The sequence below is a fragment of the Panthera pardus genome, unplaced genomic scaffold (assembly GCF_024362965.1).
Source record: "Panthera pardus isolate Hobbes unplaced genomic scaffold, ASM2436296v1 HiC_scaffold_24, whole genome shotgun sequence".
In the NCBI taxonomy this organism is placed as follows: Eukaryota; Metazoa; Chordata; class Mammalia; order Carnivora; family Felidae; genus Panthera; species Panthera pardus.
Genome location: NW_026526810.1, coordinates 92,696,798 through 92,714,506, shown reverse-complemented (window position 1 = coordinate 92,714,506; position 17,709 = coordinate 92,696,798). Strand labels below are relative to the sequence as shown.

General features: G+C 39.2%; 1 protein-coding gene across 6 annotated transcripts in view; it reads left to right on the top strand.

Annotated features, from left to right (window-relative positions):
- FERMT2 (FERM domain containing kindlin 2) overlaps nt 1–15,479 on the top strand; it is an 84,358-nt gene extending 68,879 nt beyond the window's left edge. For 2 of the 6 annotated variants that reach the window (XM_053889422.1, XM_053889424.1), the window contains 9 exons: nt 334–383; nt 1,509–1,633; nt 7,626–7,732; nt 7,867–8,088; nt 10,229–10,252; nt 10,784–10,804; nt 11,434–11,558; nt 12,206–12,347; nt 14,205–15,479. In XM_053889422.1, coding sequence (XP_053745397.1) covers nt 334–383; nt 1,509–1,633; nt 7,626–7,732; nt 7,867–8,088; nt 10,229–10,252; nt 10,784–10,804; nt 11,434–11,558; nt 12,206–12,347; nt 14,205–14,378 — 990 coding nt within the window. In that variant the 3' untranslated portion in view covers nt 14,379–15,479. The remainder of the gene's footprint in view (nt 1–333; nt 384–1,508; nt 1,634–7,625; nt 7,733–7,866; nt 8,089–10,228; nt 10,253–10,783; nt 10,805–11,433; nt 11,559–12,205; nt 12,348–14,204) is intronic. The other 4 variants (XM_053889423.1, XM_053889426.1, XM_053889425.1 and 1 more) reach the window with 2 other exon arrangements.
- Nucleotides 15,480–17,709: the final 2,230 nt, after the last annotated feature.

The window sequence follows — 17,709 nt, the reverse complement described above, 5'->3', positions numbered from 1 at the left end:
TTGGTTAGACTTTTGGTTTCAGCTCTGTCAGGATCTCATGGTTCGTAGGATCGAGCCTCACATTGGGGTCTGCGCTGACAGCGTGGAGCCTGCTTGGGATCCCCTCTCTCTCTCTCTCTCTCTCTCTCTCTCTCTCTCTCACAAAACAAACTTTAAAAAAAATGGCTTTGTACATATGACCATACATTATGATTGTACTTTTAAAACCTTAATAATCTGTATGTTATGTAATTTTGTTTATTGAATACACTGATACTTGATGACAGATACTAAATATTAGAGTTTCAAATTTTAAGAAAAATCAGAAAAAAAATGATTTAATTCTTTCCCTAGGGTGACATCACTTCTATTCCTGAACTTGCTGACTATATTAAAGTTTTTAAGTAAGTACAAAAGGGGAGGAATTCCAAATATTAATGAATGACAAGTATCAATTTTGTAGTCACATTCATGTTGGAATTTACTTTAGCATATGCATTATGAATTATGAGAGAAAATAACCATCTTCACCAAATTAAAATTGCAGTACTCGTGAGTTGTTTCATCTGATAAACATTTTTCTTAAAGGGGAAAAGCAAACATTATGTAACCTAGATTGCATCATGTAGACTGAAACATACAGTGGCATTTTAGCATAAAACATCCCCTCCGGGTGAAAGCAAGACATAATTAACTATTATTGCCAGCAGTTATTTCCTTGTTCAGAGCCCCAGATTCTATTGAATTTTATTCATTTGTTCAAGGCATATTTTATAATAAGGTTTTTGTGTATCTTATCTAGACTTTCATCAATCTGGGCACAGTCCACAGAATCTAGGCATTAAAGCAGAAAAGGGAGAAAGGAGAGGAGATGATATGGAATAGAAGGTGTGAAGCCATTATGGAATAAACCATTTACTGTAGCTAAACATATAATAGCTTACCGTATGGAAAGTTTCTAAGATAAGGGCATGATTTCAGATGCCGCTCCCTACCCCCTTTCTTCTCACATTTCACACCTTTACTTACCCACTCTCTGTCATGATTACTGTCATCTTCGTGTTGGCCTTGGGTGGCAAGTTGAAGCACCATTCAGTTACACCCTGAGAGAGACCAGTACCCTCGTTCAGAGAGGCTCCAAAGGCAGCCTTGCACACACTCAGGAATCTGCTGGTGATTATAGGACCTAGGAGCTTTCCGATTGGTGACATTTACTTCACCTTTTGTTTCTTGTCCTTTCCATGTGACCTGCTAGTGTTAGAGATGGCTACCACTGACAGAAATACTAGATTGTTGGCCCTCCTTTCTCCTCTACCCATTCACTGTTTGAGATCTTCCTGAGTAGATTGAGAGGGGACAAATCCAATAACAGCAACATTGAATATAACATGCTGGCCCAAGGGAACTTAGTTGAATATATGTAAAACTTGGCCTCAGACTTTTAATGTTTTGAAACTTTGCTGCTGAAACATACTGTTGATAAAGTTATTTCAAAAGTGGTTTTTCTCTTAATTCTGTTTGACATGTAGGCCGAAAAAACTGACTCTAAAAGGTTACAAGCAATATTGGTGCACCTTTAAAGATACATCTATTTCTTGCTATAAGAGCAAAGAAGAATCCAGTGGCACACCAGCTCATCAGATGAACCTAAGAGGTAAGGAAAGCCTTGGAGTGACCAGTGTTGATGGAGAAACTTTCTGTTGGCTAACAGTCAATAAACTTCACTTTGCTGGGTGGCGCAGGGGTGTGTTCCTCAGCAGATACATTACTCCTTTATGGTACTTTTTTAGGTCTAGATTCTTTTTTTTGGTACATAGTTTTTGTCACAATTTTAAGCATTCCATTTCCCACAAATATTTCGTTGTAATCTCTTTGTACAGTCTTCATTTGAAGTGATTCCACTTTTCTTCTCGTCAAGTAAATCTGTGGTGCCTCTTTTCTCATCCTCAGCATTAGGTCATTCAGGTTTTCTTCATTCTCATCTGTGTTGTAGTCCTCTCCGTTTTTGCTGGCTTTTCCCTTCCTCATCAGCATCCTACTCTTCTTCCTGACTTTCACTGATGATAAGCTGGTCCCCCTCACGACCCCCAGTCTCTTTTTGGCTCCGCAATGGGGCAGCAGGCACCTATGGGGTTTGGCCAACTTCTTAACCCTCCCACAACACCTTCCTGAACATTTTCGTTCGACACTCTGCTCTCAGTTTGGCTCCTGGGGTAGCCCCAGGATACACCTCTGAGGCTCCTCCTCGTCAACAACCTGAATCTCTTTGGTTTCCTCTTGTCTCTTCAAATCCAAAGCTGTCACTAAGGGGCTGGTATTTGAGGCACATGTTATTGGACATGTTTCTACTCCCTTGTGGCAACCTTGTTTGCTGTGGCCTGAGTTGCTCCTGGCTGAGGACTTAGAGCTACTGGCTTTGGTCTTTTTTTTTTCCATTTCACTCCCCACTTGGGTGACTTCTTTGGTTCTTCACACTGCTCCTTCACTTCTTTTATCTGACTGATGCAGTGGTTCAGGCAGAAGGAGAATTTCCTGTCCAGGTTGGTCTGGTTCTTCTACGGCTAGAGGACATCTTGCTGCCTCCTGCCGTGATTTATCTGCAGGGTGTTGCAGATTGTTGATCACCACTTCACTTATGGGGATATTCACTAAAACCATTTGGCTCACTTCCAGCGAGAACTGCTCTCCTATGTGCCCACACCACACTCCCTGCACCCTTGGCACCAGCATGCTTGGTGGATTGTCATCTCACTGTTCCACACTCTTACAGCAAAGGCTAGAAAACTAAAATACATTTTCTGGACTTGTTTGTTTGCAGTGAGATTTTTATTCCAATCAGATGCATTCATGTAAGACTTCAATTCCCAACTAAGTTATGGGGTTGGAGAGGCAGAATTGAGAAAGGAGCATGGTGTTTCCAGGCTATGGAGCTGCGGGGTAGCCTCCTGGTTTCACGGCCTGTTGGTTGCAGTTCCTTTGGCAGGCTAGTTGTCCAAGAAGCTCATTCGTATTGGCCCAACCCGTTTCTCCTCTGGGTTATGTTTTGCATGTACATTTATCATTATATGTAAAGCAATATGCCTTTCTAACTAAAAATGTCCATATTTGGACAAAAGTACCCAAGAAGGGGGCCCCTGACTCATTCACAGAAATTATTCTCAAAATATTGTATTTATTGCTTAAAATATAAAGGTGCTTTCCCTGATCTATAGTCTTCATTTTCTTTTCTACGTAGTACATTAGGATATTTTTAGTATATTTCAACGAAATGTCCAAATCTCTGCTCTGTGTTCTGCTCACTAGTTATCTGAACTGTTGTTTTAAAAAAAGGAAACCCCTGGCCTGGGTAGAAGATTGCTCTGCCCATGTGTTGGAATACTGTAATTTTCCTAAAACTTTGAATTAGGCTAACTGCCTTTCTTTCCAAGACCCATGAGTTAACTTTTGGGTCTCTTTTGTTATTTGTTACTTTTAGAATCTGTTGCAGCTCTTGTTCTTGCTTCTGTCCTCAGCTGCCCAGGACCAGCCCAGATTATCTGCTCTTGATTTAGAGACTAGATCTGTCTTCTGACCCCTGCTTTCTCTAACCGTGTTACATCCCTAACCTTCCCCCCTGCATGACTGAGAAGTCAAGTCCTAGTATGGAAAATGGCTTACAGTGTGCTGTCATCCTACCTTTTCCATGTCCTCCCAAAAGAGCATTTTCCCACACATCACACTAATGAAGATATCACTAGCCTAAAAATCAAGTGGCTTACTTCCTGTTCTGCTACTAAATAAGCCCTGTGATTTTAGAAAAATAGCCCATTTGGACCTCAGTACCTTCCTCTAAGAAATGAGAGTGTTCTCCATGCCTTTGGACTTTGGACTAGATGTTCTCTAAGGCCTTTGGAGATCTAAAATGAAAAGTTCTAAAAACAACTTCAGTTCCAATACTGATTGAATTCCTGTGCCCCAGCTGTGCTAGATCCTGGAGACATGAGCAGGAACAGGTTACAGACCCACCCCTCTGGGTGTTTAGAGCATTTGGGAGATAAACAGTGACAATTTGGGCAATGAATAGTACTTTAAAAAGTAACAGGTCCAAGGAGGAGCAGAGATAAGGGTGTGTGCTGTCTCAGTGTTCAGCGATGGTGGGGAATATCCTGGCAGAAATAATGCCAGAGTTAGATCCAGTGTCTAACTCAAGGCCCATGGAAGGAAGGAGAATTGGTAAAAACCTTGTGGCAGAGACTGGTATGCAGAAATTCCTGGAGAAAAGCATCAGCAACCACAGGGGGTTTTGTGCTGTTGGAATGTAGAGTTCAATCAAGTCAGAGGATGAATGCTTCCTAGTGGCTATTGAATCTGATTTCTACATAGATGAGGGACAACAGCTGAAGAAATTGGCATGTTTTGGAGGATAAAAATGTTAGGGATTGTTTTTTAAACTGGCAGCAATGAAGTGTCACTGAGAAAGTATTAACATGAAAATAACAGGATCCATCCTATTTATATTGGCTACAGTATAGAGGAATAATTTTAGAACAGTGACAGTGATCCAGATTAAGGTGATCAATATGGATGGAGAAAAGGGTTCAAATTCAGAAGATCCTGAGAAAGCCCAGTCAGCAAGCATCCTGAGTGATTGATTTGGGAGAGGCTCATGGGGAGGGACTTATTTCTGGCTTGTACAAGTTGGATGGATAGAGTTGAGAATATAGAGGAGCTTATTTCGGGGAGAAGGACAGTGAGTTTAGTTTTGGGTTATTTTAAATTTGAGGTGCCTGTGGGATAGCTGTTGGAGGTAACTTGTAGGCCACTGGATCACGGGAGATCCGCACTGCAGATACTTATGGTATCAGTTTTAGCGTTAATGATAAATGGCAGCCATTAGAATGGTTGTCTATAATATGAAAAGGCTAAGAACAGAACCCTGTAGAACACCTGTGTTTGAGATACAGGGCAGATTAGAGGAAGGGAAACAAAAAATGCTTACGGAGACCATGGAAATGAGACATGGTGGGAACTAAGATAAAAGTTGTTTCAAAAAGGACAGCGTAATCACTGGCATCAAATACTACAGAAAAGTAAGATAAAGACTGTGAAGCCGACATAGCATTTAGCCACATTGGAGGTGGTTGGTGGCCTTGATGCAGAACAGATTGGAGCGGATTTCAGTGGCCTTTTGAGTATGGGAGCCAAAGTACAGTCATTGAGAAGTAAATAGGAAACAAAGATAGTTTTTTGATGAACCTTACCTGTAATAAGGAGGGAGGAAAGAGGGCAGTAACAGCAGAGAGAGGTATAAGGTGGAGGAGAAAGGCATTTTGTTTCAAGATTGGAGAGACTCAAGGAAGTGAAATGCTGATGGAAACATCACACTAGAAATAGAGAAGTAGTGTCTGGGAGAGGAAGAGGATCTCTGTGATGGAGCAAGGTTCCTGGGATGGCAGAAAACAGCCCACTTGGGATCAGAGAGATGCCATCCCACTGTGGGAGTGAGGGCAGCAAGCTTTATCGGCTGTGGTGGTAGGAAGCTGTGTGACTACTTCTCATGGCTTTCTTGGAGAAAAGATGTGAAGTTGTCCCCTGAGAGTGAGCGGCATCGGAGGCCTGAGAAGATTTGAGGTAAACATTGTTGAGAGTGTCTGAAAACACAGGATGCAAGTGTTGAGGGCCAGGTAGAGTTTGGGAATCCATGAATTTCTGGTGAAACCTATCTGCTTGGTTTTGTGGTTTTTCTCCCCCTCCCCTCCTTAGAGTGCTCAGCAGCCTATTATAGGCAAGTAAAAGCGAGGTGGTTGGATGGAGCCAGGGTTAAGGTCTTGGTTAATGTGTATTAATGGAAATACGGTGAGTCTAGGGAGTTGGATGTGATAGCTGGTGAATGGTGTCCAGGCTGGACTCAGGAAAAGGAAGAAGTGAAAACATGATGGGGAGAAGGTGTCAGGGCTGCAGGACTCAAAGAGTTTGAAGACTGCGGTTAGAACGTGTCAGAGGAGCAGCAATTGGGCTACAGTGAAGCGTGGCACATTGCCATGGTCGTAAGTACCCGAGGTGGCACGGAGTGAATATTGTCTGAGATGTGTGGCCTGACAGGTGCCTTTGCACCTACAGTAGCACCTGAGTTACCACTCACTATGCCTCGCCAAGCTTTTTAGGTTTTTTTGGTGTTTTACTTTTAAAAGAGACATGATTATGGGATTGTGTACTTTTAAGTCTGCTTCAGTGAGTAATGAAATCTGCAAAAGAACTATCTTCAAACGTCTCCTCTTCGTGTTACCTTTGCAGATTAAATGCAAACTTCCTGATAGTTTGTAATCCTTGTACAGAAAGAGGTAAATGCTGTAGCTAATATTTTTTAAAAGAAAGCAAACAGGGAGAAAGTCCACTAAATTCATGATAGGTGTTTCTGGAAAGGAGAAGAGGATCTTCCATTTATCTAAAATGTTCTGTTTCTTGGGGAGCCTGGGTGACTCAGTCGTTTTAGCGTCTGACTCTGGATTTCAGGTCATGATCTCACGGTTCACGGGATCGAGCCACCGTCCGGCTCGACAGTTGGTCTCTGCGCTAACAGTGTGGAGCCCGCTTGAGATTCTCTCTGCCCCTCCCCTGCATGCGTGTGCAGTGCCCACTCCCTCTTATCAGAGTGCATAAACATTAAAAAAAGTACAATATTCTGTTGTTTTCAATACAGTGCTTTGTATTTGTCCTTTCTTTGTGGTAGATGTAGAGAGCTTTATTATCTTGTTCCTTATACTCTCTGTACAGAGAGATGTTGCTCCGGTACACAGAGCAAAGTGACCACAGGCCCTGCTAACAGTCTAGGAGCCTACTTGCTGGTCTTAAGACACATTGAGGGTGATAACTGGAATACCGTTTAGAAAGCTCTGACATGTCTGTTATCTTCTTTATCCTTACGGCATTCCTGTGAGGTAGAGTTTTAAGGTTGGGAAATTTGGGCTTAGAGATGTTCCACAAATGGGCAGTAATTAAGTGACAGAGAAGCGTGGAACAAGGTCAGATTGCAGGGTGCCTCTCCACTGTTACACTGTTACTACTTGTTTATGCCAGCCATTATCCCGCCATCTAACTGAGTGTATGTTCAGCCCACCTGTGTGCCCTTCTGTAAAGCTGCTAGCTAATGCTTCACAGAAAAGGCATCATAAAAGTCCTTTATTCTTGGGGCTTCTGGCCAGTAGAGCAGGCAGCTCTTGATCTCAGGGCCATGAGTTCAAGCCCCACAGTGGGCAGAGAGGTTACTTTTGAACAGTCGCTTATTCTTACCAAAATGTTATCCCTATACATTTAGCAACTTAAAAGTCCCAAATACCTTGAGATTTAAGGAACTGAATGATATTAAAACAGCACAATATCAAACTTGTGGGGTCGTGTTTTTTGGTAATATCCTTTTAACAGGACCCTTTCCTTCTCTTCAATGAAGTTTTATGAGGACCACAAACTGCATTATACCCCTTTTCTACACTAGATCTCTTTTGCTCCACCTCAAACAATTATTGGGCGATAAAACCTTGCTTCCCAGTTTAAAGATTCCAAAACAGCAAAATTCAGCATGTTAAGATACCATAAAATGAGAGCTACCTATAGTGGCTTGTGATTTCTTAAAGGTAAATTTGACCATTTTAATAATTTTTTTATTACAGGATGTGAAGTTACCCCAGATGTAAACATTTCAGGCCAAAAATTTAACATTAAACTCCTGATTCCAGTTGCAGAGGGCATGAATGAAATCTGGCTTCGTTGTGACAATGTAAGTTTTCCAATTAAAAGTGTGAACTTCAGTTTTCTTCAGTTCCCTAGTGAGTTGACCAGTCGTCCTTACATTTTATACTTAAAGGACCCATCATGTGATACATTTCATATTTCAGTATTTCTTTTCAACAGGAAAAACAGTATGCACACTGGATGGCAGCCTGCAGATTAGCCTCCAAAGGCAAGACCATGGCAGACAGTTCTTACAACTTAGAAGTCCAAAATATTCTTTCCTTCCTGAAGATGCAGCATTTAAACCCAGATCCTCAGTTAATACCAGAGCAGATCACAACTGATATAAATCCTGAATGTTTGGTGTCCCCTCGCTATCTAAAAAAGTACAAGAACAAGCAGGTATTTGATTCATTTCATCTCTTTTCTTCTCGCATGATTTTGTACATGTACTGTAAATTTAGTTTCCCCTGTTAAAACTTTGTGGCTTTAATGATGGTCTGAATTTCATATCAGGTGGCTGGAATATAAAATGGGATGTGGATGGCCTTCAGTCAGTTAAGTCATTTTAAAAAATGTTTATCATTTTAATAGGACAGATCATAAGGTAAAATAGTTGGAAGCATATTTATTCTAAACAACCTAAGGAAACCGCTCTGTTAACAGGGTGTTCTTTCAGGGAATTGAAATGGTGTGTATGCTTTGAATTCCTTAATTCATGCAGTTTTATTCCTTATATGTGTGTGGTACAAAGCACAGCCAGCATTTCCCGGCAAAGTCTAGAACAACTTCGCACTGTCAAAATGGACTTTTCCAGCTTTGGAGATAAACTTTACAATGGTAGAAATAGTCTACATTTTAACATCGTCTTTTCTTAACAGTCAAAAACCTAAACCAAGATTTGCGTGATGTGACAGAGTTTGGTAAATTTTGATTGACATTCACTGCTTTTGTTCACTTTGTTTAGAATTCCTTTCCTGGAAATTAATACCATAAAAGGATTGCTATTTAGGAAAATGGTTCTTCAGTACAACATAAAAGGTTCTTTGCTGGGGAATTTCATTTGGGATAGCCCCCAGTATTCTCTACACCAAACATCATGCCATAAAAGGCAAAGGCTTCAGTGTGAGGTGGGGTGAAGAAGGCCTTTAAAATAAATATTTCATTTCTATCTAGTTTGATTTTTACCGTTCAAGAATAATTTTAAAACATTACTGGGAGGGCCCAATAAAATACCCAGAACACTTACTAATTCTTAACTTTAAATATAATGTTTATCATACGTGTTTGAAATTACTTAGCTGGAAATGTTCAGAAGGTTAATTACCAAGTATTTGTCTTTAAGTTTCAGAGGTTGTGTAAGCTACATGGAAATTGTTTATCCCACAGTCCCTACAATGTGGGAGTAGTGAGGAATGGAGGAAATGCTGCCCTGGGGAGATTTGTGGAATGTAGATTGTAAGTTAAAAAGGGAAAGTGAATCAAGTACTAATTTTATTTTTTTATTCTTCGTTATTTCATTTAAAAATTACTTGTAAAAAAAAATCCTTGTTTCTGAAAGTGGATTCATTTGCCTTCAAAGGCAAGGAACAGTTTCAAATCTTAGCAAGCTTCTTTCACTGTGAGGTACCAGGAAAAAAAGATCTTCAAGTCTAACTGTGAAGACTGCCAAATGTTGGCTTAGGTGTCAGAGATGGGTACTGAATTGTTTTCTCAGAAGCCTCTCAAATGATTGTTTTCACTTTTAAAATATAGTTTTCCAACCCTGATTTCTCAACTACATTGTCAAGTGAAAATTCTCTGGGGGACAGAAACAGTGACTATTTGTCTTCAACTGGTGGGGTGGCAGTATGTGTGGTCCGTGGTTAAGGATTCTTCCAGCCTTGTCTTCCACGTTGGCATTTTATCAAACACATATTCTTTTGTAATCCTTCTTTCCCTGACTAAATTTATGGGTTGTTCCCAGAAGGTAGAGACCATGTATTGCCCTGACACCTAGAAAGTGCTGATTGGCAGAAGTTTAGTTGCTTATTGTGTGTCACATGCTGTACTCGTCGTTGGACATAGGGCTTAATAGTTAAACTATATAGTACAGTGGTGTTCAGGAGTCCAGTAGGATGAGGTCCAGGCCATGGGGTCCTTTATTCCTATCAGGGCATAAGATTTTCCTTTGGGCCCACCAATACAGAGAATTTGTTATATTTAATCTACTTTAAATCCCTAAAACTGTATATTATTTAAACTTGCTATATATATATATATGTGTGTGTATATATATATATATATATATATATATATATGTGTGTGTGTGTGTATATATATATATATGTGTGTGTGTGTGTGTGTGTATATATATATATATATATATATACATATATATATATATCTTCATATGACTGTGACTCCCAAACTGCATTTTTACATTTTAAAGAAAAGAGTTGTTGGGTATTTTATCCATGTTAATACAAATGGAAATAGACGACTGTGTGTATAGCCACCATTTCTAGTGTAGTATATAGCATCTCTTCATTTTCCCTTCCAGGAAAAAGGATGCAAAAAACAGATGGTAATTGAGGGGGGTTGCTTTTCTTGTGTAAATAAAGAAACAGTATGGTCACTGCACTTATTTTATGCCTTCAACTTATTTCTGAAAAGTGGTGCATGGGTCATATTATCTGACTCAATCTGAAAACATTAAAGGTTTTTGAATGTTAATTTTGATCTCCTACTAAAATCATTAGCTCTGCCCTAACCAGTAAGAACTGGTAAATGAGCAGGGAAAGGGTATTTGCTCTTTTTTATTTTTTTCCCTACAAATTTCTACCCATAATTTTAGTAACACTTAACAATCTGAAATAATATGGAAGTGTTTCTCAGTATTCAAAGTGGAAAGTAATCGCTGCTTTCTCGTTTTCATTTTCATGCTTGCATTTACTTTGCTTGGTTTCTACCTGAAGTAATTTTTTTTGCATGGTTTTTGGCTGGAATTTTGGTTTGCAGGTTACCGCAACTTTTTCTTTGCTTCATTGCCATTTTTTCTGATTGCCTTTTTTTTTCTTTCTGCTTCCTTTTTCTTTCCTCGCATTGCCATCTACAGCCAGGCTATATAAGAGATTTGGTAAGTTCTCCATATTTAAAAAAGAAAAGGAAAGAAAATAAATACATAAAATATTTAAAGCCCTAGCTACAGTTCCCCCCCCCCCACCCCCCCCCCCACTCCATCGCCTTCATGGATTTCCACTCTGGGAGTAGTCATCCCAATGTGAGTATAATTTAAAAGTTAACTTTCCTAATGATACCTTTAGAAATTAAAAAAAATCTTTATGGTGGTTTCAAGTATTAAAGGTGCTAATAAATAGTCCACTACGAATTTATATTGCAGGTACTCATTCTGATATTGTGTTTTGGTGCTAAATTTAAAACCTGTCATGTACAGGATTAGAACATATCGTTTTATAAAAGCAAAATATGTGTGTCTCCTTGGAATATGTTTTGGGAGTGGCAGTTATTACTCCTGAAAGTACTTTTTGTTTCTGGATATATGGAAACTGAAATCAAAAAGAAATACATCAAGGTTTATTTTGAAGAGTCATTATTTAACTAAAATTCCTAAATGTGGCTTCAGAAATTTCCTAATTCCAACTCTTAGAGGTAATTGTGGGGTGGGGCACAGTTGGTTACTTTTGTTTTGCTCCTGCAATGAAAGAATATTGTCTGATGGTAAAGGTGATGTTTAATCATGTTTAGATAACAGCAAGAATCTTGGAGGCCCACCAGAATGTAGCTCAGATGAGTCTAATTGAAGCCAAGATGAGATTTATTCAAGCATGGCAGTCATTACCAGAATTTGGCATCACACACTTTATTGCAAGGTCAGTGGTTCTGCTACTAAACATCTATGTATAAATCTTAATGTGTATGTTTTTACTTAATCTATTTCAATTAAACATTTAAAGTACCTGCTGAGATCCATTAAGCAATTTTACAGTAAAGAATATTGAAATGTATTTTCTATTCTTGTAATTTTTACTTTAAAAATTCAAAATGATTGGGCTGCCTGGGTGGCTCAGTCAGTTGAGTGTCTAGCTCTTAATTTCGGCTCAGGTCATGGTCCCAGGATTATGGGATCGAGCCCGGCATCGGGCTCCACGCTCAGCATGAAGCCTGCTTAAGATTTTCTCTCCCTCTGCCCCTTGCCCCCACTTGTGCATTCTCTCTCTCCCCCCAAAAAACTCAAAATGATAGCATTTCTATTTTTACTTATATAAGAATATCACTTTTTTGAGAGTTAAAGAGCACATCTTAAAAACAGGGACTCAGTTGGTTAAGCATTCAACTTTGACTCGGGTCATGATCTCACAGTTTGTGAGTTTGAGTCCTGCATCGGGTGAGCCCCACTTCTCTTTTTCTGCCCCTCGCTTCACTTGCACCCTCTATTAAAAAAAAAAAAGAAAAACAGAGCAACATTCCTCCCACCCCCAACGTGTTTTTAAACATTTATTATGTTTTAATACTATAGGTTCCAAGGAGGAAAAAAAGAAGAACTTATTGGAATTGCATATAACAGACTGATTAGGATGGATGCCAGCACAGGAGATGCAATCAAAACATGGCGTTTCAGTAACATGAAACAGTGGAATGTGAACTGGGAAATAAAAATGGTAAGCTAGGGGTGGGCACCTGGGTGGTTCAGTCAGTTAAAGCATCCGACTCATGGTTTTGGCCCAGGTCATGATCTCAAGGTTTGTGAGACGAAGGTCCTGCATTGGGCTGTGCAGTGTTAGCACACAGTCTGCTTGGGATTCACTCTCTCCCTTCCTGCCCCTACCCTGCTCATGCGCACACTCACTCACTCAATAAATAAATAAATAAAATAAAATAAAATAAAATAAAATAAAATAAAATAAATAGTAAGCTATAACAATGTTACTTGAATTAATATATAGCCCTTCTGGGGCACCTGGGTGGCTTAGTCGGTTAAGTGTCCGACTTCGGCTTAGGTCATGATCTCACAGTTCACCAGTTCAAGCCCCACGTTGGGCTCTGTGCTGACAGCTCAGAGCCTGGAGCCTGCTTCAGATTCTGTGACCCCTTCTCTCTCTGCCCCTTGCTCTCAAAAATGAATAAACTTCAAGAAAGAAAATTTTTAAATATATATATAGCCCTTCTAAAACTTAAGAATTAAAAGACTTACAAATTCTATAGATTGTACCATTACCTCTTAAAGTAAAGTATAAAACATGGTTGGTTATTCATTTCCCACTTAAACTTGCCTAGTTCATAACTAGCCCAGTTATTAGAACTCTAAGAATATAATGATCTGCTTAGAAGATTGTTTTCCTGTAATGCTAAATCCCTTTCACTCCTAGTAGCAGCTGCTGTTTATTGAATGCCTACTCTGTGCCAGTCATGATGCTAGATGTTTTTGTATTTGTCCCCTATTTCTAAATCTCACCACAGCCTTGTGCGGGATAGTTGGATTGTCCCTACTTTACAAATGAGGACACTCACATGTAGAGGCCTGTGGGCCATGATTGCTATGACCACACACTTAGTCACAGAATCAGGATCCAAAGTCAGATGCTCAGGGGCTCTAAAACCTGGCACAGCTACTACTGTATATCATGCTGCCCCCAGACTTGAAGTACATAAGTATCATTTAAACAATCTTTTACTGATAAACTGTGTGTTTTAGGGACATTGGGTTTATTGTAGCACTTCCTATTACTGCATCGAATAATAGGTTACTTTTCTGTGGTTAACCTTGATCCAGAAGCAGATAACCCATCCTCCTCCTGATATATTGTAGGAGCCTAACACTATGTCACAGCACCTATGTCATTTACCTTCCTCGCGTCATATAGGCATTTTGTCATTTCTCATTATCACAGGGGTGAGTACAGTACAATAAGGTATGTTGAGAGAGAGACCATGTTCCCATAACTTGGTTATAGTATATTGTTATAATTCTGTTATTGTTAATCTCTTACAGTATCTAACTTACAAATTAAACTTTATCATAGGTATATCTGTAAAGGAAAGAAAAGCATAGTGTATGTAGGGTTCAGTACTATCCATGGTTTCAGGCATCCACTTAGGGTCCTGAAATATATTCCCCATGGATAAGAGGGGTTGTTACTGTATTCAGACATGATACCTAAAGGTTAAGTATCTGAAGCAAATATTAAATTAAATGCAGGAAGTAGGTTTTCTCTCAGGCCTTGAAGAGAGACATTCTCATTAATTGAATCACCAGAGACCATTTGGGAACATAATGACCTAAACCCTTTGCATTCAGTCTTCCTTTTCAGAACATGAAAACTAAAAAGGAGTCGGGGAGGGGCTAGTCAACTTGTATTCTTTTGGAACTGAAGGCATTATTAGTTTAGGATTAAAAAAAAATTGAGGGTCGACAAATAGTCTTGTGATAGGGCAGACATTAAATAGCACAGTAGCGTCACTTGTGCCTAACCATGTGGAGTTTTACCGAGACTGACAGTTCTTTGTCTTTGTTCCAGGTCACGGTAGAGTTTGCAGATGAAGTACGATTGTCCTTCATATGTACCGAAGTAGATTGCAAAGTGGTTCACGAATTCATTGGTGGCTACATATTTCTCTCAACGCGTGCGAAAGACCAAAATGAGAGTTTAGATGAAGAGATGTTCTACAAACTTACCAGTGGCTGGGTGTGAATAGAAATGTTGTGTAATGAAACTCCATGGCCATAACAATATTTAACTTTGAAAGCTGTTGTTTGTTATATGCTGCTTAATAAAGTAAGCTTGAAATTTATCATTTTATCATGAAAACTTTTTTGCCTTACCAGACCAGTTAATATGTGCACTAACAAGCACGACTATTAATCTGCTATCATGATACAATATATGGACATGAATATGGCACACATTCCTTAGGGCCAGGAATTGAAAAGGAAAGTAGTGGGCAAGTCAGGAACAAAACATCACTGATTTAAGCTAGCCAAACTAAGAAACTCAAGCCATCTACTTTAAAGCTATCCAGGGCTTAAACTATATGAAGTCTATTTATCATGTTTAATGCATGTGTTTTAATGTATGTTTAATTTGATCATGTGTTTTAAAAATGCCTACTTTCTGGTAGCTATTGATTCCCCATCCCTCACTCCCATCCCCAAATAAATCAGGCCTGTGGAAGATGCCTGATATTCAATAATGTTATTGTTTGACCTTGAAGGAAAATGCTATCGGTCCCTTATGCTTGGTTTGTTTTTGTCCTTGAATAAGCATGTATGTATATTGTCTTGTGTTTTGACTTTCACACCCTGTTGTATTACAACACTTTTAGTATTCACCAGCATATTCACTGTCTGCCTAAAATAATGCAACTTTTGCATTACAATATGAAGTAAAGGTCTATGAAGTATGCATTTTGTGTAACTAATGTACAAACACAAATTTTATAAATTGTACAGTTTTTTAAAAAAACTCACAACTAGCAAATGTCTTAGATGTAGCATCTTTGCATTAATTAAATGCTTTTAAAAATATAATTAATGTGCAGTTTTCATATCTGCTAAATTAAGAATGACTTCATTATAGTCATGATTTGCCACAATGTCCTTAACTCTAATGCCTGGACTGGCCATGTTCTTGTCTTTTGCGCTGTTACAGTCGGCATTGGTGCTATAGTCAAAATTCCTAGGTCACATAACCCAAGAGGGGGCTGGGAGGGGTGGATTACCAGTATTGTCCAATAATCCATGGTTTAAAGACTGTATAAATGCATTTTATTTTAAATAAAAGCAAAATCTTTTATTTATGTTTCTTTTTGTACTTTGTGTTTTTACTGTTTCCATAGCATTAACCGTAGAAATGAACTCTTGCCTTTGGGAAGAACTTTGCCTACATCTTGTGTTAGGAGAACAACTTGCTGGTATCCAGAGTATCACCAGATAGTTGATACTTAATCTCTAGGATAGATTCTTCCACCCCATTTTTTGTTCTACTACTTAAAAATGAACCACATAATATTTAAATATTAGATTGTATAAACAGAAATATGACAAATGAACAGACATTGTTGCCTCGGGCAGAATTTGTTTTAAACGGCAAAATAACTCCTGGTCTAAAAGACCACAACTCACATGTATGAATCTGCTCCCTGGTGTTAATGCTAATTATATCATTCAGGTGCAAAACTTCAGTCCTGGACTTTTTCCCTTTATCTGTTGCATTTAATCAGGCCAAGTCTGGTTGGTTTTTCCCTCAGGCAATCTTTTGTCACTGCTATCATGGAACCTGAATTCAGGTCTTTGTCCTGGGCCTGCCAGGATGCCATGGCCTCTAGAAGCAAAGCTCCTATCACCTTCTCCATGGCTTTTCTTTGTACTCTAAGGCCAGGTCATAACAATCCTTGTTCCAAATATAAGGGCTTCTTCCCATTAAAACAACATTTAAATAATGTATCTCCTTTTCTCATCTTAAATACAGGTCACCAACTTGTATAGTCACTTGGTAAAAGCCCTGAAGTAGATTTAGACGAAGGCATACTCAAGTCCCTCAGAGTCTTAAGGCCTCTGTGCAAGTGAGAATAGCCTCTCTCCTGATGGCTGATTTTTCTGTCTCGGTTTTGCCCCACTTGCCATACTGGCAATTTTGACATTAATTCAGTCCCAGCACAGCACTGGCTACATGCTACCCTGATGACCTTGGTTGATTACAGTATAACAGCCAAAGTCCCCAGGCAGGTGCTAAGAGGTCTCCTATGGTCTGTATCCCAGCCCGCATTTTTCTCATCTTCCAACAGCCTTCATCCCAAATTGGGTGGCCCACGTTCTCTGGACACACTTTACACTCGCCCATCTCCATGACGTTCCACAGACTTTCTTCCAGTCTCCCACCTGTTGAGATCCCATCTTTCTGGGGTTTTAGAAATTTTAGAGCTCCAGGGTTCTCTCTTCAATAAACACTTCTAAGTTTCCTTGCAGCCAAAAATTTTCTTACTCGTGAACAGCCACTAAATTTGGTCCTTTTTGGAACTTAAGAGCAATCATCATTATTATTGCCCATAATAATAAGCTACTCCCTTAAGGACTGGGTCTGAGCCTCATCGTTTCTACCTAGGATCAGTTAACACATATTTGTTCATTGAATATAATGATGGCTATTTTGGAAATCAAGGAATTAATACAACTTAGAATTCTTAACAGCATCAGCATGAGTCAGTATGAAGGAAACAAACATAGTTCTTGCACACCAGTTACACGTGAGGAGACATGCTAAATACTTCCATATACAAGTCTCTTCTAAAGAATCACACAACCCATCCTCATTTTCTAGATGAGAGGCCAAGGGACCTGTTCACAGTCTCCCAGCTATAATTAATTAGTGTGAAGGCAGAGCTAGAAGTGGGACCCAGATTTCCTTCCTACCCAGTAGGGTTAAACACTTCACAAATCTTGAGGAACTCCATTGGTAGTAGTCCCACTACAGAAATGACATCAGTCCGTGAAAACAACAGTGGCCAGGGTTTCCAGAGACACAGTTTTAGGTTTCTGCTGTGTGGCTTAGTTTCATGTAAACATGAAGGCACTGGGGACAGGAGAACTACCAAGCTCTCTTCCAACTCCATTTCTCCTAAATCAGCAAGTTAGAGACCTGCCGATGATGTAGTTAATCAGTAATTTTAACTTGGTACAGATTATTTTTTACATAACCTTGAACTAAAAAGGTCAGGGACCTAGAGACATGAACTTAGTTTTTTCAGCTTTACCAAGGTAAAGCTGACAGAGCTGTAAGGTATTTAAAGTGGACATGTGGTGATTTGAATATATATATATATATATATATATATACACACACACACACACACACACACATTATGAAAGGATGGTCATTAATTAACACATTACTAGAGACACAAACTTTGTAGAAGGAAAGTCTCTTGGCGGTTCTGCTCTTAGACAAAAAAGCAACCTTGTGGCAGATTGTACGTTTTTATGTTTAACATAGTTTTTGTTCTTTTTTTTATGTTAAAAGACTTTAC